Source organism: Theropithecus gelada, chromosome 14 (assembly GCF_003255815.1).
Source record: "Theropithecus gelada isolate Dixy chromosome 14, Tgel_1.0, whole genome shotgun sequence".
NCBI lineage: Eukaryota > Metazoa > Chordata > Mammalia > Primates > Cercopithecidae > Theropithecus > Theropithecus gelada.
Window position 1 is genome coordinate 103,521,486 of NC_037682.1, and position 21,768 is coordinate 103,543,253.

The window sequence follows — 21,768 nt, forward strand, 5'->3', positions numbered from 1 at the left end:
TTTTTTATTTTTAAGTTTCCAATTTATTTATTTATATTTTTTGTTTTACTTGGTATAGTCAATTTTTCATTTTAGTCATTCTAATAGAGGCGCAATGGTATCTCATTGTGATCTTTTTTTCCCTTTATTTTGTTACATAGGTAAATGTGTGTCATGGGGGTTTGTTATAAAGATTATTTCATAACCCAGGTATTAAGCCTAGTATCCATTAGGTATTTTTCCTGATTCTCACCCTTCTCTCACCTTCCATCCTCTGATAGGCCCCAGTGTGTGTTGTTCCCCTCTATGTCATAAAAAAAATTTAGGCAATTGTTTCATGTAGAATATTTCAAAACCCTGGTCAGTCCCCAAACTGACTGATTTCTGATTTTGCAAGAAATCAGAAATTAGCTGGAAGCTGCTGAAGAAAAAATAAGAGTTGTCAATAAACATTTATACCAGATCACCTACAGCAGTCCTGTTTATCAAGTGAATCAGAAGTTTTGTCCAGACCCACAGAAATGAAATGGAGGGTTGTTTTTTCTTTTGGGGGGGATTTTTTTGCATAGTGGTATGTCTTTAAGCTAAATAATAGAACCACTTATTGATTGGTTATTAATTATAATTCTAAAACTTAACTATTATGTGGTAGGTCATTGAATTGGATATTTCCTGGCCTTAGGTTAGTAGGTGTTTGCTCGATAATTTAGACCAGGGGTCCCCAACCCCTAGGCCATGGACTGGTACTGGCCTGTGGCCTATTAGGAAATAGGCTGCACAGTAGGAGGTGAGTGAAGCTGAGCTCCTCCTCCTGTCAGATCAGTGGTGGCAGTACATTCTCATATAAGCATGAATCCTGTTGTGAACTGCACATGTGAGAGATCTAGCTTGTGTACTCCTTATGAGAATCTAATGCTTGAATCATCCCGAAACCATCCCCTGCTCCCCCGGGGCCATGGGAAAAATTGTCTTCCACAAAACCAGTCCCTGCTGCCAAAAAGGTTGGGGGCCACTGATTTAGCCTATACCTCAGAGCTTGTTAGGTGATAATCATCCAAGTCCTGCTTATTGCCCTTGTAAATCAGCTTAAGGCAATACTTATCAATAGGAAAACGTCAAACAATATTAGAGTCACCATGTCTTCCCTGATGATGTAATTAATGTTAGAGATGCAGTAAGGCCTTTTATGTAGCATTATCCAGAGTTCATTCAGATGTGTTCCAGTCCTTTAAACTGAGGGCTAAAATCAAAGAGGGCAGAGACAGAGTAACTAATATTCCTTGAACTCTGCCAGGGGCTTTTCCTGCTTCTTCTCCTTAATTTACTTCCTATAATAGCTCTGTACAACTCAGTAACCCATGTTATAAATGGAAAACCTGAAGACCAGAAAGGTTAAGCAACTTGCCTAAATTTATATCATTAGTAAATGGTGGAGCCAGTCATTCTGACTCTAAAATCCTTGGAGCCCTCTAAATCATAATGCAATCATAAATAGATCTGTGGTATCCGTACATTTATTTAAAAGTGTGTGGAATATTCAAACACAAGACAGTTATCTGTTGCTGAATGATATTTTATTAGCTTGATAATTTGGGCCTGCCCTTAGCATTAATAAGCTTCAGCACTAGTCACAAGACTTTCATTCACTGGCGGGGAAACTTTCTTGTTTTAAAAAATGCAATTCAAGAAAGGGCATCTATTTCTTGGGGGCTGCGGTGACAGCAGGCTTCTCTTCACGGGTGATGGGAATGGTGCGCTCAGGGCCAGAGACCTGTTTCCTTGGTCCATTCACAGTGAGGACCCCATCAGATGACAGGGATGAAGTAATGGTGAGAGGGTCCACATCAGCTGGGACCCGGTATTTCCTGTGGAACTCCCTGGAGATGAAACCATGTTCATCCTAACCCAAAAGAATGAGGAAAGAGGCAGAGAGATAAGAATATGAACTACTATCACCTGCCCAGAACTCAGGCATCCTGATTTCCCCTTAGGTGAGACCAAATGCCATGACAACATAGGAAAAATAAACAGTGCTTTGTTTCAGGGTTGCGGCTAAGATGAAATTACCTAGGTAGTCACTCCTACCAGTGAGAATCTGAGAAGTCTGAAACAGTACAACACTTCATTGTTTTTCAAACCCTGAGGCATAGATATGTTTAGGGATATTTCCCAAAGGTTTAGATAATGTTGACTGGGCCTACAGAATTTTGAATCTCATTTAGAATCTGAGTTCCTGAGGAAGCCCTGAAATTGTCCTGACTCTTCAGGAATGTCCCAGAAGGTTCCAGAACAATAGGACTGCTGCTGGGGGAAAAAAAAAAAAAAAAAAAAGACTCCATCCAAGGAGACTATGACCCAAACCTAAATCATATGAGCAGAATTGAAACAGCCTGAGGACATTACTAAGGACAAACTGTACTGGTTGACGCACAGGTTCTGAGCTATCGCTGAGCTATCGTTAATTGGTGAGAAGGAATTTTAAAGCCCTCTTACAAAGTCATGAAAAGCTGTTCCATTCGTCAGAATTCCCCCAAAGAGTAGATGACCTTAACCCGTATGCCTGCTGACTCTCAAGCATGTAGCCAAACAGGCTCTCATTAACTGATTTCCGCATGGGCTATAGGGGATTAAAGACTGAGCACAGCTCTGAAATTTAGACAAACCAAGTAGTTCAGCATTAAGATGGGCTAAAGAAGAGACATGGATTCTTGCACAGCTAACAAAGAATTCACAACTCAAGTGCCTTTAGGGTACCTGTAGTTAATGTAATTATGCAAAGCAACTAGGTGTCTGACAGCCCTATACCTAAATCAGTGGTCCTCAACCTTGACTGTAGATTAGAATTACCTTAAAAAATGTTGATGCCCTAGGTCCCACCCCTAAAAATTCTGATTTAATTGGTCTGGAGTATGCCTGAGCATTAGGTTTTTTGAAAGTTCCCCTGGTGATTCTAATGTGGCCAAGATTCAGAACCTCTGGCTAAGATGGGGCATCAACATCCCATCATCCCATCTAAGGCGATCAAATCAAACAAAGACCACATCTCTGGCCATAACAACAGTAACAACAGCAATAGGTCTATCCCTAACTTAGTCTTCTAGACATTGATTTGTAACCCCTGATCTAGACTATTATAGCTTGGGACTGGAATGTAGCCAGCCTCCAAAGCTGATAGCACTACCTGGACTATTACAGTATACACTGAATGAATGAGCAGAAAACAAAAACAAAAAACCAAGCTACATACCTGGCGCTCTTCATGTTTGCCATGCACCTCAATCACATCTCCCAACACCTTAACTTTGAGTTCCTCTGGGGAGAAGTGCTTCACATCCAGGTTGACAGAGAACCTGTCCTTCTCCAGGCGCATCTAGAAATAGCAAGGTAAGGGAATGGGACGGGAGAAAGATGGCGAAAGTACTCATTATACTGGTGTTGTCTTATTCTGCAGAGTTGCTTTCTGTCCAGGTAATTCATCCTTCTCTTTTCTGCTTTAAAATATCCCCTTTTTAAATAAATGTGGCTCTCTGCTTCAGGGAGCCACCACAGTGATACCTAAGGCTCATGGTGATCAGACCCAAACTTTATTTACAGGGACAGAGAAGAAGACAGATCACCTAGGGGACCAGTCGCAAGGATGGGTGCAGGCCTGGCATCTGCTGCCTCTCTGGCTCCAGTGCCTGGCTTTGTGGTTTGTCTGTGAGACAAAGGCCTCTTCTTCTGGCTCAGGTCTCTTTGCCAGTTTTCCACCCACCCAATCTGGAATGTTCTGCTGGTCCTGCTTGTCCTTCCAAAGCCCTTGCCCACTCATCTCCTGTTTACTCACACTCGAATATTTTTAAACCAGAGCGTTATCTGTGACAGCTTCTGTCAACCTTATATGTTCACCCTGTTCTCTCACCCTCTCAGGACGAGTGGGGGTCCCTATATTGTTTTCTCATAAGGCTTGGTTGGACCCAGGCCAATGCCCTGTCACAGCCCTGAGAAACCCAGAAAATCACAGAAGAGGGAATAAAAAGGCAGAAAATGCCCATGAGGGTGAACAGCTCAGGATGAGGCAGGGCTCTCTCCTGGCTCTGACACCTGAGATGGTAAAATTGGTCAAGAGTCCATGGTGTTAGAAGAGATGAGCAAAGGAGTTTGAAGGCAGCTCTTTCCCTGCAGATTGTTATGAACCAAACCAGAAAGGGGTACCCTGCAGAGAAGTTAGGGGATGGAGGATGAACTTGACAGTGCATGAAAAAATGTAATAAATGGGATACAGAGGACCATCAAGTAGAAACAGGTGACGGGGGAGGGAGGCACTAGCAACCTCCTCATTTTTCTTCACATTTGGATACACATGTGCCTAAAATGGTTTAGGCAGGAAAGGAGAGGAAAATGGATGGAGAAGTTTACAGGAGGTTCCAGTAAGGACTCTCCCATTCTAGCAGTGGGGAGACTCACCTCTGAGAGTCCAGTGTCAAACCAGCTGGGTGCCCGCAGGAAGGAGGGTGGCCGAAGGTAGAAGGGGCTCAGGGAAGTAGACGTCGGGAAAAGATCAGACTCCAACAGGTGCTCTCCGAAGAACTGGTCAAAGAGGCGGCTGGGGGAGTGGAAAGGAAAGAAGGGGCGGCGGATCCAGGGGTGGTGGATGGCGATGTCCATGGTGGCTAGGTGAGTGTAGGGGGTCAGCTGGCTGGTCAGCTCCTTCAGCTGCAGCTACAGCCAGCCCCTTATATATGCAGTCTTGTGAAGCTTCTGGAATGGTGATGTCAGGGGTTTTATTATCCTAGCTCACCGCCGGTTCATGGAGACTTGTGATCAGGGATTTGGCAGTGTGACACATACCCAGTACTCACTGAGCTAAGAAAAGAGAAACACAAACACGTCTGAGCCGGCCAGTGACTTGTCATGGTCTTGTTTCACTAGCTTTCTGTACACACCCAGTGGCACCCACCCCCACCCCAGTTCTCTGAAGCTGGTACAGAGTCAGGAATCCCAAGCAGGCACGCGGGCGGGTGGGGGGGCAGGCGGTGGAGTGTGCCCCTCCTCCTCCTCCTCTCCAGTCCTGAATGCCAGGGGAATCAGGCCAGCAACTATCTTGGGCCTGGGCAGGGACTGGAATCTTCCTAGGCTGGGCCCCAGGGACATTAACTCTTTGTGAGTCCTTGGAAGAGAGCAGTGATGGTCAACATGTCAGTACCAGCCATCTGCCTCCTGCCCTGGGTTGACCTGGGTTTAGGAGAGGACTCCGACATCTGGGCAGAAAGACCCCACTCCCTGAAAAAAAGAGCAGAAAGATTTATTGCATCTTTCATCCTATGTGGCTCTCAGAACATTAAATCCAGGAGTGCTTTAGGAATTGGGTGCACAGTGCCGGCCACCAAGGAGGAGAAAATGAGGTGTGGAAACGTGCAAACCGTTTGTGAGGGTCTCAGCGAGGCCTCTTCATGCCCCAGGCACCACCAGCTCCCCCTTCTCAGCTTGTTCCCAACCAGGACCCTCAGCTGTCCTCTCAGGCCCCCTGCGACAGCTGAAGAGTGTGCGGGGGAGGGGACTAGGGGTCCAGGCGGCGCTGGTCACACCCTCGTTGCTCTCAGGGCCCCCACTCCCCGCCCCTCCCCCGCAGAGGCTCGGCACTATTTTGGGTGGTGTCGACCCCGCCCCCACCTCCTATCGAGCCCTGGCTCTCCGGGCAGCTGGAGGGGTCGCGCTGCGCCTGTTGGGGCTGCACCTCGGACCAGGGCTCCCGCTGCATCTGCAGCCATGTCGGGCCGCTCAGTGCCACATGCCCACCCAGCCACCGCTGAGTACGAATTTGCCAACCCAAGCCGCCTGGGTGAGCAGCGCTTCGGAGAAGGTATGGCACAGACGCCACCCCCTTGCCTCCCACCCCCACCCCCTGAAATTCTGGGCTGACCTCCCAACGTTACTGGCCTCCACCCCACTCTGGGCTTAACTGATCTCCTGGGAGCAGCCACCCCCCACCCCAGACTCCCTCTCATCCCCTCCAAGCAGAGCTCTTTCCCATTCCTGCTGACCTCAAGACACACTTGGTGCTTGCAGTGCTGATACCTGCCCTTTGCCCGCCTGGGTGTGCCTCCTTGTCCCCCTTCTATCAACCCAGGCCATTTGGTGCCTCCTCCTCCCCCCGCTTCTCCTCCTCCTCCTCCCTTTCCTTTCCGTTCTCTTTCCCCTCTTCCCAGCTGTCTTCTCCTCCTAGCTACTGTGTGGCCTCCTTCCCGTTCCCCACTCCTCCTGACTCCCCTCTTGCTCTTCCCAATCCCTCCTCTCCAGATTTCCCATTTCGCCCCTGTGCCAGCCTCATCCTCCCTCATCCTGCCTCTTGCGTTCTCTCTGCCCCTTAGGCCTCCTTCCAGAAGAGATCCTGACCCCCACACTCTACCATGGCTACTATGTCCGGCCTCGGGCCGCCCCAGCTGGGGAGGGCAGCAGGGCAGGGGCCTCCGAGCTTAGGCTCAGTGAGGGCAAGTTCCAGGCATTTCTGGATGTGAGCCACTTTACCCCAGACGAGGTGACTGTGAGGACTGTGGATAACCTGCTGGAGGTGTCTGCCCGGCACCCCCAGCGCCTGGACCGCCACGGCTTCGTGTCCCGAGAGTTCTGCCGCACCTATGTCCTGCCTGCTGATGTCGACCCCTGGCGGGTCCGAGCTGCTCTCTCCCATGATGGCATCTTAAACCTGGAAGCGCCTCGGGGTGGCCGACATTTGGACACAGAGGTCAATGAGGTCTACATCTCCCTGCTCCCTGCGCCTCCTGATCCAGAGGAAGAGGAGGAGGCAGCCATAGTTGAGCCCTGATTGCCACAGACCCAGCACCCAGCAAATCCCTCTCTACCTCCCATGGTGATATGGGCAGCTGCCCACCACTCCAGAGGTAGCAGCGTCCTTGGGGGAAAGGAAAGGTGCATGGTCTACAATGTATGGTTTGGTCCCATGGGACGTGTCATAGCCTTGGTTTAGTTTTGGGTGGAGCCGAATAAACCCAAATCTCAGGGCCTTGTTTGTGCTGCTCCCTATTCTGTGGCCGGGAAGCTGGGATGGGGAGGGAGGGAGGCGGTCACAGCCAGCTAGACAAAAAGTTCCTCAGTTTGATGTGCCTAACGTCATAGGACCCTGAGCTCGCACTTGGATACTGAGATCACACCCGGAAGCTGACTCTGGCTCCAGATCAAATTCCTAGCCGTGATTTTCTCACAATGCAACAAAAGAGAGAGTGATCCTGGGAGGGAAAAGGGATATGCCATCCAAACAGCCCAGAGGGCACTGTCTGAGCTGGTGATTAGAGACACAAAAACAAGGGTCTCCAGACTGTCTGGCCCGTTTTGGGTAGGGGCTGGGAAAATGGTTTTTGGCTGATGAGAGTTGCCTAAAGCCCTGGAGTAAATACTTTGTTTTCATGTACTAAGGTCTGTCCACTGAAATGGTCACTGATTTTGAGAGCCCGAGTATGCATACACAGGGGCACAGACACAAAGCCTCTCCAATGATCATGGAACCCCATTACCTTCCCGTCCTCTGGGGGTATGGTGTATTCAGGAAAGCCTGAGGGTCTGTCCCCTCAGTTATTCTCTGCAATCAAGAGAACATCCAGCTAGGTGATTGGGGGGAGGTGTCCAAAACGACCTTCCTGCCTCCGAATACATATTTTATTAGGCTGTGGTAGATACCTACAATTCTTCCATTAAAGTAGTTGTTTCTTGGCTGGGTGCAGCAGCTCACACCTGTAATCCCAGTACTTTGGGAGGCTGAGGCAGGAGGATCACTTGAGCCCAAGAGTAAGAGACCAGTCTGGGCAACAGAGTGAAACCTTTGTCTTTACAAAAAAATAAAAATTAGCCAGCCATGGTGGTGCATGCCTGTAGTCCCAGCTACTTGGGAGGCTAAGGTGGGAGGATGAGCTAGGGAGGTTGAAGCTGCAGTGAGCTGAGATTGCACCACTGCACTCCAGCCTGGGTGACACAGTGAGACCCTGCCTCAAAAAAATTAAATTGAATTAAATTAAGTGGTTGTTTCTTAACTTTTGGGAGTTATAGACCCTTCTGAAAATCTGACAAAAGCTATAGCTGCTCTTACCAGAAAAATACATATGCTCCCAAATTTGGCAATACAATTTGAATAGGTTCCCACAACTCTTCAGACCCATTCATACATCCTTCTTGGGGATCTGTGGACCTCCAGGATAATAGAACTCACTTGAGGAATTCAACTTCTGGTTGAAAGATTGCTGTCTATTAAAAATGAAAGCATGCCCCAGAGAAATAACATTTGATATATTTAATTGTTCATTCATTCATTCAATAAATATTTATCAAACCTCATGTAATACACCATGGGGAATATATATTGTAAATATAAAAACTATTAGCTTTTATTGTCAACTTTCTGGAATCTAGTTGAGAAGAAAAATAATAAGAAAAGGATTCCACTTAGACTTCAACCAGAATAACTTCACATTGATATGTTTTGTAACTGAGATTTATTTAAGGGAAAGGGTTTCTCAGCTATAAAAAATTTGAAAACTTCTGATTTAGTCCAAATCCCCACTCCATTCAAATTCTTTTAAAGTTATTAATCAACTTATTCTGGGACATTCTGAATGACAGACAACTTAGAACTTCCCACGGTAGCCTGTTCCATGTTCTTTCTTTTCTTTTTTAGATAGGGTCTCATTCTGTTGCTCAGGCTGGAGTGCAGTGGCCATGCCTCACTGCAGCTCACTGCAGCCTCAACCTCCCGTGCTCCTCATGGCTCACTGCAGCCTCAACCTCCTGTGCTCAAGCAATCCTCCTGCCTCAGCCTCCTGAGTAGCTGGGACTACAGGTGTGTGCCACCACGCCTGGCTAATTTTTTACTTTTTCTAGAGACGAGATCTCGCTTTGTTGTCCAGGCTGGTCTTGAACTCCTGGACTCAAGCAGTCCTCTAGCCTTGGCCTGCCACAGTGCTGGGATTACAGGTATGAGCCACTGTACCTGGCCCTCCATTTTCTTTTTGGTCTTAACTGACTTAACCATTATAAATTCCTTTGATTTTGTTGAATCAAAATCTGCATTTCAGTAACTTCTCTGACAAACAAATGCAATGGTTTTTTCACTTGAAAATCCTTCCGAAATTTAAAGATAACCATCCTGTCTTCCTGAGGCTTCCCTTTCCCAGCTAAACATGCCTAGGTCTGTTTTTTTTTTTTTTTTTTTTTTTTTTTGAGGCAAGGTCTCTCTCTGTCACCCAGGCTGAGTGTGCAGTGGTGTCATCTCCCCTCACTGCAGCCTTCTCCTCCCTGGCTCAAGCAATCCTCTCACCACAACACCGGGCTAATTTTTTGTATTGTTTTGTAGAGACTGGGTTTCGCCATGTTGCCCAGGCTAGTCTTGAACTTCTGGTCTCAAGCATTCTGCCCACCTCGGCCTCCCAACATGTTGGGGTTACAGGCGTGAGCCATGACACCTGGCCATGCCTTGTTCCGTTCCTTCAACCATATCATATAGCACTTTCCACATCACATATTACCCATTAACTTTATTTTGAACATACTGCCTTTTGATAACGTAACTTGAATTTCAACATCTAGGCCTAAAACTGTTATTCCAGTCATGGATTGACTGGTACAGACTTCAGTGGAATAATCAATATCCTTGTTTATCACTTCAGGCTTCTATTAATGCTGCTTTAGGCATATCAGGTTTTCTGGCTACCACAATGCTCTATTGCTCTATGGATTTCTTTGGAGTTTCTGGTCATCTAAAAATCCCTTAGGTGATTTCCTTTTCTTTTCTTCTACTTCTTCTTTTTTTTTTTTTTAGAGACAGTCTCACTCTGTCGCCCAGGCTGAAGTGCGGTGGCGTGATCACAGCTCACTGCACCCTCAACCTCTCTTGCTCAATCCTCCCACCTCGCCTTCTGAGTAGCTGGGACTACAGGCACACATCACCACACCTGGCTAATTTTTCAGTTTTTATACTTTGTAGAGATGATGGGTTGTTGCTATATTGCCCAGGCTGATTTTGAACTCTTGGGCTCAAGTGATCCTCTTGCCTCAGTCTCCCAAAGCAGTGGGATTACAGGCATGAGCCAAGCCACTGTGTAAACCCAGCTGCTTAGGTGCTTTTTAAAACATTACAGAAGGGGTGGCTAAAAAGGAACCAGATTATGGGGGGCTTTGAGTGCTAGGCTAAGCAGTTTGAACTGTATCCTGTAGGTGATAGGAAATCATTAATGGCTTTTGAACTGGGAGGAGAAGGAGTGGGTAACAGGATGAAAAGGATACAGTTAATGGTAGAGTAGAATACAGAATGGATTGCACGGAAGAAGCATGGCCATGAAATAGTGCAATGATTAGGGCACAAGAAAAGAAATTAAGATGTGGGAACCAGGCGTGGTAGGAGGGTCACTTGAGGCCAGAACTTCATGACCAGCAGGGGCAACATAGCAAGACCCTATCTTGGCCAGGTGTGGTGCCTCACACCTGTAATCCCAGAACTTTGGGAGGCTGAGATGGGAGGATTGCTTGAGGCCAGGAGTTCGAGACCAGCCTGGTCCACAGAACAAGACCCCATCTCACATTAGTTTAAAAAAAAAAAAAAAAAAGGCCCTGTCTCTAAAAAGAATTTTTTTTCTTTTAATTAGCTAGGCCACAGTGGTGTGAACCTGTAGTCCCAGCTACTCGAGAGGCTGAGGGGCGAGAATCTCTTGAGCCTAGGAGTTTGAGGTTGCAGTGAGCTAGCCACTCAACTCCAGCCTGGGTGACAGACTGAGACCCTCTTTAAAAATTAAAGAAAGAAAGAAAATAATATGCTTTGTAATAATAACAACAACAATACCTAACTCTTACTGAGCATGTCCCATATGCCAGGCCCTGCACTACAGCTTTATTTTTCACCACAATCCTGTAAGATTGTCACTCTTACCCATGTTTCATAAGAGGAGTTCAAAGTCTAGGGTATTCTCTGTGGAGTGCAGAGCTGAGTGGTGGGCCCTGAACATCCACTTAAAGGACACACAAATAACCAGGCATCCGAGGAAAACACTAACAATGGGGTGAGAGAACTGAAGACAAGAATAATGGGTTTCAATGGATTCTCCTAGAGCCCATATTTTCTAACTGGTGAGTGTGGGGTGAGTCAAACTTTGCGTTACTGGAAGGAGAAGCAGAGTTGAGGGGTAAGTGGAGAATCAGTAGCTCTGAATTGTGGATAGGGAAGTGAGTGGTTAAGAAGTGCTGAGGCCATCCCGATCATAGAATCATCTGATTTTATACCAGAAAGGGGATTAGATTCAGTTTTTTAATTTCACAGCCCTGGAAACTTAGACCCTATAAAGGTTAAGTGATTTGCCCACATAGATTTCAAAGATCTAGGGAGACTATCTGAGGAACTCATTTTCCCAAACTTAAGTTTCCAACAGACTTCAGTATCCCAATCCAGATTCTGGACAAAGATAATGAGAAACTGGTGCCAATTGCCACGAAAGTGAAACTCAGTTAAACCAGAGTGGTGCTGAGCAAACTATTACATTAGGCACTCATCTATTATAGAGGATATATTTCAAAGACAGAGGGATGTAATGGAGAAGCATTTCCTAAGGAAACCGAGAGCCCTTTTCTATCTCAGGTTTCTTTTTATTGAAGCTTGAAGCTCAAGTTCATGGCTTCATCAAAAACGCTTCAAATCCTGAAGTTGAGATAGCTCTCACCTGGAGCCCGTGTGTTGTTCTATCCTTTGCCTGGGAACACAGTCACCTGGGAATCATTCCAGCAGGTGGCTTCCAAAGTCCAACCTGCTAGGTTGAAATCTGACACTGACACAGACTCCGGGAGCTGCGGCGGAAAGCTCAACCAGGAACCCGGAAATGCACAAGCCTCTTGATGCATAAAAACAGCTGGGCTCCCTTGGAGACAGCGCGCCATGGGAAACCGGGTCTGCTGCGGAGGAAGCTGGTGAGTAGGGTGGAAGGGCAGAGGGGAACATCTATCTCTATTGGTGGATGTAGAGCCCCCCGAAAATCAGAGCACCTGGAGATAATTGTCTGCCAGCCTCCCACTGCCACCTTCCTTTGCCTGGTACCTCCTTGTTCCAACACCAGAGCCGCACCTCCTTTCAGGAGACCTTAGAAAACAGAGCCAAGTGGCCGGGCGCGGTGGCTCACGCCTGTAATCCCAGCACTTTGGGAGGCCAAGGCAGGCAGATCACCTGAGGCCAGGAGTTTGAGACCAGCCTGACCAACATGGAGAAACTCTGTCTCTACTAAAAATACAAAAAAAATTAGCCGGGCATGGTGGCACATGCCTGTAATTCCAGCTACTCGGGAGGCTGAGGCAGGAGAATCGCTTGAACCCAGGAGGCAGAGATTGCAGTGAGCTGAGAGATCACACCACTGCACTCCAGCCTGGGAAATGAGAGCAAAACTCCGTCTAAAAAAAAAAAAAATTAGGCCGGGCGCGGTGGCTCAATCCCAGCACTTTGGGAGGCCGAGATGGGCGGATCACGAGGTCAGGAGATCGAGACCATCCTGCCTAACACGGTGAAACTCCGTCTCTACTAAAAAATACAAAAAAACTAGCCGGGCGAGGTGACGGGCGCCTGTAGTCCCAACTACTCGGGAGGCTGAGGCCGGAGAATGGCGTAAACCCGGGAGGCGGAGCACTCCAGCCTGGGCGACAGAGTGAGACTCCATCTCAAAAAAAAAAAAAAATTAGCTAGGTGTGGTGGTGCACGCTTGTAATCCCAGGTACTTGGGAGGCTGAGGCAGGATGATCATCTGAGCCCTGGGGGTCGAGGCTGCAATGAACCATGATCACACCACTGCTCTCCAGTCTGGGTGACAGAGAGACCCTGCCTCAAAAATGAAAATAAAAATAAAAGGGCAGAAGTAGGAAAAAGAAGAATATCCATGGGATATCTGAGTATGACTTTCACACTTATTTACTATGTGACCATAGGTAATAAGTCCCTTAATTTCTCTGTATTCATCCTCATATATAAAATATAGATAATACATCCTACATTATGTAGATCACAGGCTTATTTTGAAGAGCAAAGGATATACTGTATGTTAGAACCTCGTAATAAATTATCTGTGGCCCTGTTACTGTTCTTTCCCAGAGTTTTCATCACTGCCATGCCATAAATTCCTGGTCCTGGTTTTATCCTGTCTACTGCCTTCCATGCTTGGGGCAGATCTTGAGAATGTCATGTTATAAATAAAGCATCATTATATTTAGATAGACAAGTGAAGTGCATTGGAAAACACATAGGTTTTGTAGTAGTACATTGGATTCAAGTCCTGTCCTACTACTCATTCATTTATCCATTCATTTATTAAACAATGTTTATTGGACATGTACTACAGGCACAGTGATAGACACAGAAGACATAGTAATAAAAGGACATTTGGTCCCTGCCTTGTTGAGTAAGAAATACCCTGAAGGTCCAACATTTGGTAACTGTCTAAATACATGGCATATCCAATTAATGGAAAATATGTAGCCACTTCATAAAGAATGTTGGAAGAACACCTAACATCATGGAAAATTTTACTCTTTATTAAGTTAGTAAAAAAGAGCATTAGTTGACCCATCTGTAAAATGGGAACAAAAATATATGTTTCCTGGAATGTCAGGATTGACAAAATAAAGCACCCTTTAAACTCTGAGATGCCTTATAGACACAGGACATCCAGAAGCACAGAAAAGCTTCCAGAGAAGGGGATGTAACAGCTTCTTTTATTCTGTCTCTTCCCAAGTGTTGGTATTCTTTTTTCATTACTGATGGTGATAGTCATTAGTGGTCAACTTTTACTGATGCTTATTATATGCTAGGAACCATGCTAAGTATTTTATATTTCCTGTTTTATTTAATCCTTACAATAATACCATGAGGTCTGAATTCTATTATCACACTCATTTTTTTTTTTTTTGAAACAGAGTCTAGCTTTATCGCCCAGTTTGGAGTGCAGTGAGACAATCTTGGCTCACTGCAACCTTAGCCTCCCAGGTTTAAGCGATTCTTGTGCCTCAGTCTCCCTAGTAGCTGGGATTACAGGCGCGCCACCACGCCCAGCTAATTTTTGTATTTTTAGTAGAGACGGGGTTTCACCTGTTGGCCAGGCTGGTCTTGAACTCCTGACCTCAAATGATCGCTCGCCTTGGTTTCCCAAAGTGTTGGCATTACAGGCGTGAGCCACCTCACCCGGCCTATCATACTCATTTTATTAATAAGAAAACAGAAGCCCAGAGAGGTTAAAAATTTGCTGAAGGTCTCACAGCTAGTCTGACCTTATCAGTCTGACTCCAGAGCCCATTCTAGAGACACTATACCAAACAGTCCAACCAAAATCTTTTTTTCTCTTAAAATACTAGTAGGATTGAATAAAACTTTGTTCTCTATTTTTTGTTACTTCAATAAACCTCCAGAGGCTTAAAGATATTATCGCAATTGAAGATATTTTTATTTTAAAATATTCTTTGTTGTTATTGTTTCTGATTACAAAGGTAATAATCATTCATTGCAGAAAATTTAACTTCTGCAAAGAGCAGAAAATAAAAAGCAGCCATAAACATAAGCACCCAGAGATGATGGGAACATTTTAGTGTATTTCCATATATTTTTTAAATGTGCACAGTTTTTATTCCAAAACATATCTTTTTACTAACTTAATAAAGAGTAAAATTTTCCATGATGTTCGGGTCCTTCCAACATTCTTTATGACATGGCTACATATATTCCATTAATTGGATATGCCATTTATTTAGTCAGTTACCAAATCATGGACCTTCAGAGTATTTCCTATTTTTTGCAATTTAAATAATATTATAATGAATATCCATATTTGTACATGTAGAATTATTTCTTAGGATATGGAATTGCTACATCAGAGGGCATACACATTTATGTTTAAGGCTTTTTATACTTATTGCCAGTTGCATTCTAGGAGGATTGCACAAATTTTTATTCCTATTACTACTGTAGAGGAGTGCCCACTTAGTATCCTTAAATCTAAAAATAAAATCTCATCACCTGTGAATCTAAATGAATATTCACTCCATTTGGGTTGTGTCCCAGCATTGCACAATATCTAACTTGAGAAGAGGCTCTGTTCACTAACATTGGATAGCCCTAGTCTATGTATTTTAGGATTAATATTTTCTCTATCCATTTAAATAAAAATAAGTAGGTAAAGAGTAGTAACAAGTGGTAAAGAATTAGAAGATTATCTCGTTCTTAGGATAAGGCTGACTGAGCAGCGGTAACATAAAGCAAGAGCTGAAGTGGCAGAAGAAGTAGAAAAACACAGAAGTAGTTTTTCTTCTGAACCACCTGTAGAGTTTGGCTGGAGACTCAACTGCTGTCAACTGAGCAAGCTGTAGCAAAACCAAAAGTCACATCAAAACAGAAACCTTTGTCAAATGTGTGTGGAAAAATCCTGACTTTTTTCCCCACAGTAGTCCTCATGATTTGGACGTCAGTCTTCTCTCTCTCACCCTCTCCAATTAGCAAAGAAGGAAACTTCCCAGGACATGCGAGATCAGACAGACAAACAGGGTTGGCTCTGGCAAGAGTTGGAAATATACTAGCAAGAAAGCAAGAAAAAGAATCCGAAGTAAGCCCCAAACTATTTAGCCTATTTCCTCAGACAGTGTTGTCTCTCTGGCATCAAACAGTTAACAATCACGTAGACACACGGGCGCCACTGGGGACCCTAGGGGCTCAGAAATAAATATAAGAGGTCTGCCCTACAGTGAGGGCAGGATAGCTGAGTCACTCACCAAATTCAGTGCTCCCTGTTCTGTAGACAAAGTTCTCTAAAGGATGCTAAAGGTTAAACATCTCTCACTTTCTCTGTTAATTAAAAACAAGGACAAGGAAGCAGGGAGGGAGGTCACTTGTTAAGAAAGGGCCCTAAGGGGTTGTAATTAGCTAGCCCTGGTTGTGGCAGCTTCCAGGGCTCCCAGAATAAAAGTCCCAGATTGGCAAAGACCCCAGGAAAAAAAAAAGCACTGAAGAAGAGGCAAGAGGGTCTCTGGATCCAAGAATATTCCATCATTTGGCAGGTTTCCCTCACCCTCTGCTGGGAATTAGCCTGTTAGACAATCCCAGAATAGCTCTCAAGCCAGATACATCCCTGGCATGTAGTGCCTGGTTGCCTGAGGCTGTATTTTGGGTCTGGTTATGTCAGTTGTACTACTCCACCTTCCAGAACCATCCATGTGGGAGAGGTGTGGTACCCTTGACTAATGCTTTGAACCTGGCTCAGGGTGAATCTTTGTTAGAGGGAGGTAGGGGAAGGTCATCAGAATGTTAAGGAGACCACAGAGCAAATGATGATGGAGGGAGGGCAGAGGCCAGGGCTTCTTGCACATGGGTGATCTGTTTTTCCTATCACAGGAGCTGCCCATCAACTTTCCAGAAGAAAAAGAAAACAGGTAACTTTGGGACTGGGGGAAGAATCTGGGGGAGGCAAATTAGAGAAGGCAATAGAACTGCCATCTCTGGAAAGGGCAGAAGGGTAGAAAAGGAATGAAAGGATAAAGGGAGACAGCACACCAAAGAGAAAAGAGAATCCAGGTTGCTGCGTTGAAGACTAGCTCTGAACCTCTGGATCTTATTCTTTCCATTATTTCAGAGTGGCAGGGTGGGTTGCTCATTCTTTCATTCATCTAGCAAATACTTACTCAGCACTTATACTGTATGTGAGGACCTGTGTGGGTCCCAAGGAGGCAGAGAGGCACAAGAGGAAAGACACACGATCTCAGCTCTGGTAGAGCTGAAAATCAAATTTAAGAGATAAATTCATATAAACAAACAGTTGTAATATCATCTACTGGTGCTATAACTGATGTGCACTCATGCTGTGGGAGAATGAGAGAAGACACTGATGTCAAAATGTCAAAGAAATAATAGCAAAGGACTGGGCGTAGTGGCTCAACGTCTGTAATCCCAGCACTTTGGGAGGCCAAGGGGGGCAGATCACTTTAGGTCAGGAGTTTGGGACCAGCCTGGCCAACATGGTGAAACCCCATCTCTACTAAAAAGAGAAAAATTAGTGGGGCAAGGTGGTGTGTGCCTGTAGTACCAGCTACTTGGGAGGCCGAGGCACGAGAATCGCTTGAACCCGGGAGGTGGAGGTTGCAGTGAGTCGAGATCATGCCACTGCACTCCAGCCTAGGCAACAGAGCGAGACTCTGTCTCTAAATAAATAAATAAAAGCAAAGTTCATAAGTCAGCAGAGGAGGGAGAAGACAGTGTTTTAGGCAGATAAATCAGCTCATGAAAAAAAAAGAAAAGAGAGACTGACTTGATTCAAAGTGACTGATTGGTGTAGCTAAGCACTTACCATCTTGCATTGTAAGTCTGTTTACTTATTTTTATTTATTTGTCTTTCCTAGCAGGCTGTAAGCCCCCTGAGGTAGAGGAAAGAGCTTACTCATCCTTCTACCACCAGAACATGGCACACAGCCTGGCACATAATGGGTTCTCATGTTGAACTGTGTTAGGGGCTAGTGAAAAATGAGGATGGAAGATAATATGGCCAAATTGTGAAAGGGCCAGATTGTAAACCCTGCTAAGGAGTTTGGATTTAGGACTAGTAGACATGAAAGAAGTGAGAATGGAGGCAGGGAGATTAGACGGAAGCCTGCCGTGATAGTTTAATAGTGAGTTGAAAAGGCAGTCTCAACAGAGACAGGGAAGAGAGAATGAATTTAAGTTGGATTTCTTCCCCTCAGGAAGCCAAGCAAGACGGACACTGAAGCCACAGCCACGACAGCTGCAGCAGAATGGCCCAAAGGTAATGACAGGCCTCTGTCCCCTCTCCGGGGCTGCTCGGACATGGGATCCCAGTAGCCAGCTATTTTGCCCTGCAACAGACACATTTCAGTCACCTGTAGAATTTGCTGGCTCTGTCTGTCCTCCTCTGCCCCTCAAAGGAGCAAAGGGAAGGGACATCAGTCGACCTGCCCCTGCATTGGAGGTGAGGGGCAAAACCAAGCCATGAATCTCCCTTAATGCTATCCATTCATCGCAGGGCCATGAAACAACAGGACACACGTATGAGCGGGTGTTACAGCAGCAAGGGTCTCAAGAGAGGAGTCCAGGCCTCATGTGGGAAGACAGCAACTTACATTATGCTGACATTCAAGTGTGCAGCCGTCCCCATTCCTGGGAAGCGAAACAAGTGCATTTAGAAGACGCTACAGAGTATGCGACCCTTCGCTTCCCCCAGGCCACACCTCGCTATGACAGCAAGAACGGGACCCTGGTGTGAGCCTCGGGGAGGAAGGCCCAGTCCATCGTTAACCACTACTCCTGTGGGGGAGAATCTACAGCTTTGGGGAATTGGGTGGCAACCCAGGGATGTTGGCCACGTTTTAAGCTTAAAGAACTCCAAAGCCCCTGGAATTGTGAGCGTCCCAGTTTCTCCCCTGGCCTCTTACTTGCCACTGTTAGGTTGGAGTTATAGTTGGTTTAGCTATGAGTGGATAGCTAAACTTAGCTAGCCACATGAGGTTAGGTGGAGTGTGCAGGGAGGTAGGTCTTCGACCTCACCATTGTTGCTCCTGCTCTTTAAAAGTGCAGAAAGAGCAGGTTAAAAGTTAGCCTATAAGCACGTGGGCTGATCTTGTCGGACTTTAATTAATGGTATTCTTTTTCACACACCTTAAACTCCAAAGCTGAAGGGGAGGTGCTCTGGAAAAGCATTCTGAGCTTTTACATTCAGACACCAGGGCTGGCTTGGGCTGAGTCAGGTTCCAGACCTTAACAGACAAATGGGGGAAGGGGGCTGAGGCGTGGAGGAAGCGCTCTCCAACCATGGGCCTACAGGACCTCAAGACACTGATAACCGACAGCACCGCGAGGCCCGGAAACTTCCCTTGGAGGGACTGTTGGCTCTCGCAGGTGCGGGGCCGCTAGGATCAATAAATGGCCTGAGAAACATGCCTGGCGTGTTTTCTGGGGCGGGGCCCCAAGGCTCCTCGCGAGGATAGCGCATCCCGCCCAGTTTTAAGGGCGGTTCGAAAGTCCAGCCAGTAGAGAGGCCTTCCGGCCCCACCCCGAGGCCGCGGTTGGAGGCGGAGCTGGAGGCGGGTGGGGTTTGGGAATAACAGGGGGCGGACCACCATTGGCAGAGGGCGCAGTTCCCTTGAGGTCCATGCCGGGATTGGTTGTTGTCGGGGCTCCTGGGAGGCGGGTCCGGAACGGCAGTGGGAGGATCTGGGTCCGGGGGCGCGGGGGCGGTCAGGACCTGCAGGAGGCGGGATCCGGCGGGCCGGAGGCGGGACCAAGGCCGGCAGGGGCTGGCTCGGGCTGGCTGGAGGCGGGCGGGGCCTGTGGCCGGCCTCCGCATCACCATGGCAGCGGGAATGCCGCGGCAAAGCCAGAGCAGGGGCAGGCCCAGCCCAGGAGGGCTGGGGACAGAGATGCTGAACCAGACGGACCCATAATTTAAGAGGTAGGTGCTGAAAGGTGGCGGGTAACAAAAATATTACCCAAGTTGATCATCCACATCGAAACTGTGGACACGCGGAGGTGGCGAGGTTGAAGCGGGTAGGAGGAGGCTAAAATTTCAAAGACCAAACCCACTCTCAGCCTTGTACATTCTTAGCGTGCAGTTTCCTGCTTCAGACTTTCAGAGCTTGGAGAGGAGGGGTAACGCACTCCCCTTTCTCAGTCTGTTCTCCGTTCTCCCCAAATACCGCTGTCTCTCTGCTGGTCCCTAAGAGGGATGATTAAAGACTGGTAGAGTACGGAAAATGAAATTGTAGCACACGCACACACAAAAGTTGTCAATGATAGTATCGGCCTGGCGCGGTGGCTCACGCCTGTAATCCCAGCACTTTGGGAGGCTGAGGCGGGCGGATCACCTGAGGTCTGGAGTTCGAGACCAGCCTGGCCAACATAGTGAAACCCCGTCTCCACTAAAAATACAAAAATTAGCCAGGCATGGTGGCACGGGCCTGTAATTCCAGCTACTCAGGCGGCTGAGGCAGGAGAATCGCTTGAACTGGGGAGGCGGAGGTTGCAGTGAGCCGAGATCTCGCCACTGCACTCCAGCCTGGGGGACAGAGCAAGACTCCATCTCAAAAAAAAAAAAAAAAAATAGTATTAGCTCCATAAAGTGTGAGAATTTAAAGCACTTGCAACAAGTACATAGTTTGTAGTCAAATATTGGCTGCCATTATATCATTACCATTATCACTTTTTCCCGGCCTGTTGTCTGGCAAAGAGTCAATGCAGGCAGATTCAGAAAAGGTGGGTTGGAGGGCTGCCCCCACCACTAATTGGTGGAGAAACTCTGTAGCCTATTTTCTATATATTAAATGAAGGTGGCCAGGCGCGGTGGCTCACGCCTGTAATCCCAGCACTTTGGGAGTCTGAGGCAGGCGGATCACCTGAGGTCAGGAGTTGGAGACCACCCTGGCCAACAATGAGAAACCCTGTCTCTACTAAAAATGCAAAATTTAATGGCCATACCGCCCTGAAAGGCGCTCGATCTCTTTTGATCTTAGAAGCTAAACAGGGTCGGGCCGGGTTAGTACTGGCCGGGAGGGGTGGCTCATGTCTATAATCCCAGCACTTTGGGAGGCCGAGGTGGGTGGATCACCTGAGGTCAGGAGCTTGAAACCAGCATGTCCAACACATGGCGAAACCCTGTCTCTACTAAAAATACAAAAAATTAGCCAGGCGTGGTGGCTGACGCCCGTAATCCCAGCTACTCTGGGGGCTGAGGCAGGAGAATCGCTTGAACCGATAGGTGGAGGCTGCAGTGAGCTGAGATCGCCCCACTGCACTCCAGCCTGGGCTGCAAAGCAAGACTCCATCTCAAAAAAGTTAAAAAAAAAAAAAAAAAAATTAACCCGTTTTCAGAGATTATTTACTGCAAAGGTCAAATAAGATGATGTAGATGATAGTACTTTGTAAGCTTAAAGTGCAATATACACATTTCTGCCTTAGAATTATACATGCCGGGCCAGTTGCGGTGGCTCATGCCTGTAATCCTAGCACTTTAGGAGGCCAAGGCAGGCGAATCACCCAAGGTCAGGAGTTGGAGACCAGTCTGGCCAACATGGTGAAACCCCATCTCTACTAAAAAATTACCAAAAATTAGCTGGGTGTGGTGGCACGTGCCTGAGGTTCCAGCTGCTTGGGAGGCTGAGGCAGGAGAATTGCTTGAACCTGGGAGGTGGAGGTTACAGTGAGCTGAGCTTGTGCCACCGCACTCCAACCTGGGCGACAGAGCAAGACTGTCTCAAAAAAAAAAAAAAAAATTATACATGTTGTCTCTCTGGGTTAAAACTCAGTTTCTGAGGATAGAGGGAAGTAAATGCCAGTAGCAGAGCTTCCAGTATTTCTTCTGATTATCTTCAGAATATTTCCTGTGGTCCTTGACTGATAAATATAGGAAGAAGGGAAAATGCATTGTTGCTTGACTAATGATAGGGGAGTATTACTCTTCACTTTATTACTATTAATACCTAAACAACTAGGTTTAGAAATGCCACTGGGGGCCGGGCGCGGTGGCTCACGCCTGTAATCCCAGCACTTTAGGAGGCCGAGACGGGCGGATCACGAGGTCAGGAGATCGAGACCATCCTGGCTAACACGGTGAAACCCCGTCTCTACTAAAAAATACAAAAAACTAGCCGGGCGAGGTGGCGGGCGCCTATAGTCCCAGCTACTCGGGAGGCTGAGGCAGGAGAATGGTGTGAACCCGGGAGGCGGAGCTTGCAGTGAGCTGAGATCCGGCCACTGCACTCCAGCCTGGGTGACAGAGCAAGACTCCGTCTCAAAAT

The 21,768-nt window shown here is 46.8% G+C and overlaps 4 protein-coding genes across 8 annotated transcripts in view; 3 read left to right on the top strand and 1 right to left on the bottom strand.

Moving 5' to 3' along the window:
- Window positions 1-1,534: 1,534 nt before the first annotated feature.
- On the bottom strand, window positions 1,535-15,764 carry CRYAB (crystallin alpha B). Of its 5 annotated transcripts, none has more exons than XM_025356293.1 (4): window positions 15,745-15,764; window positions 4,426-4,824; window positions 3,227-3,349; window positions 1,535-1,879 (listed from the first exon to the last, which is right to left on the bottom strand). In XM_025356293.1, exons 2-4 carry the CDS (start codon window positions 4,624-4,626, stop codon window positions 1,676-1,678), a joined length of 528 nt encoding a protein of 175 aa, XP_025212078.1. In that variant the 5' UTR covers window positions 4,627-4,824; window positions 15,745-15,764; the 3' UTR covers window positions 1,535-1,675. The 5 variants fall into 5 exon arrangements, with proteins under 5 accessions (XP_025212078.1, XP_025212076.1, XP_025212075.1 ...); XM_025356291.1 differs by lacking the exon at window positions 15,745-15,764 and adding an exon at window positions 6,037-6,340; XM_025356290.1 differs by lacking the exon at window positions 15,745-15,764 and adding an exon at window positions 6,003-6,340.
- On the top strand, window positions 5,036-6,982 carry HSPB2 (heat shock protein family B (small) member 2). Its single transcript, XM_025356278.1, has 2 exons — window positions 5,036-5,821; window positions 6,330-6,982. Exons 1-2 carry the CDS (start codon window positions 5,146-5,148, stop codon window positions 6,782-6,784), a joined length of 1,131 nt encoding a protein of 376 aa, XP_025212063.1. The 5' UTR covers window positions 5,036-5,145; the 3' UTR covers window positions 6,785-6,982.
- C14H11orf52 (chromosome 14 C11orf52 homolog) lies at window positions 11,789-18,913 on the top strand. The gene is made up of 4 exons (XM_025356296.1): window positions 11,789-11,916; window positions 16,364-16,401; window positions 17,704-17,765; window positions 18,003-18,913. The coding sequence occupies exons 1-4, from the start codon at window positions 11,885-11,887 to the stop codon at window positions 18,240-18,242; spliced, it is 372 nt and encodes a 123-aa protein (XP_025212081.1). The 5' UTR covers window positions 11,789-11,884; the 3' UTR covers window positions 18,243-18,913.
- A 268-nt stretch (window positions 18,914-19,181) lies between these two features.
- Window positions 19,182-21,768, top strand: part of DIXDC1 (DIX domain containing 1) — a 98,412-nt gene continuing 95,825 nt past the window's right edge. Inside the window, exon 1 of the mRNA XM_025356275.1 lies at window positions 19,182-19,427. The gene's annotated coding sequence lies outside the window, so the exon portion shown is untranslated. The remainder of the gene's footprint in view (window positions 19,428-21,768) is intronic.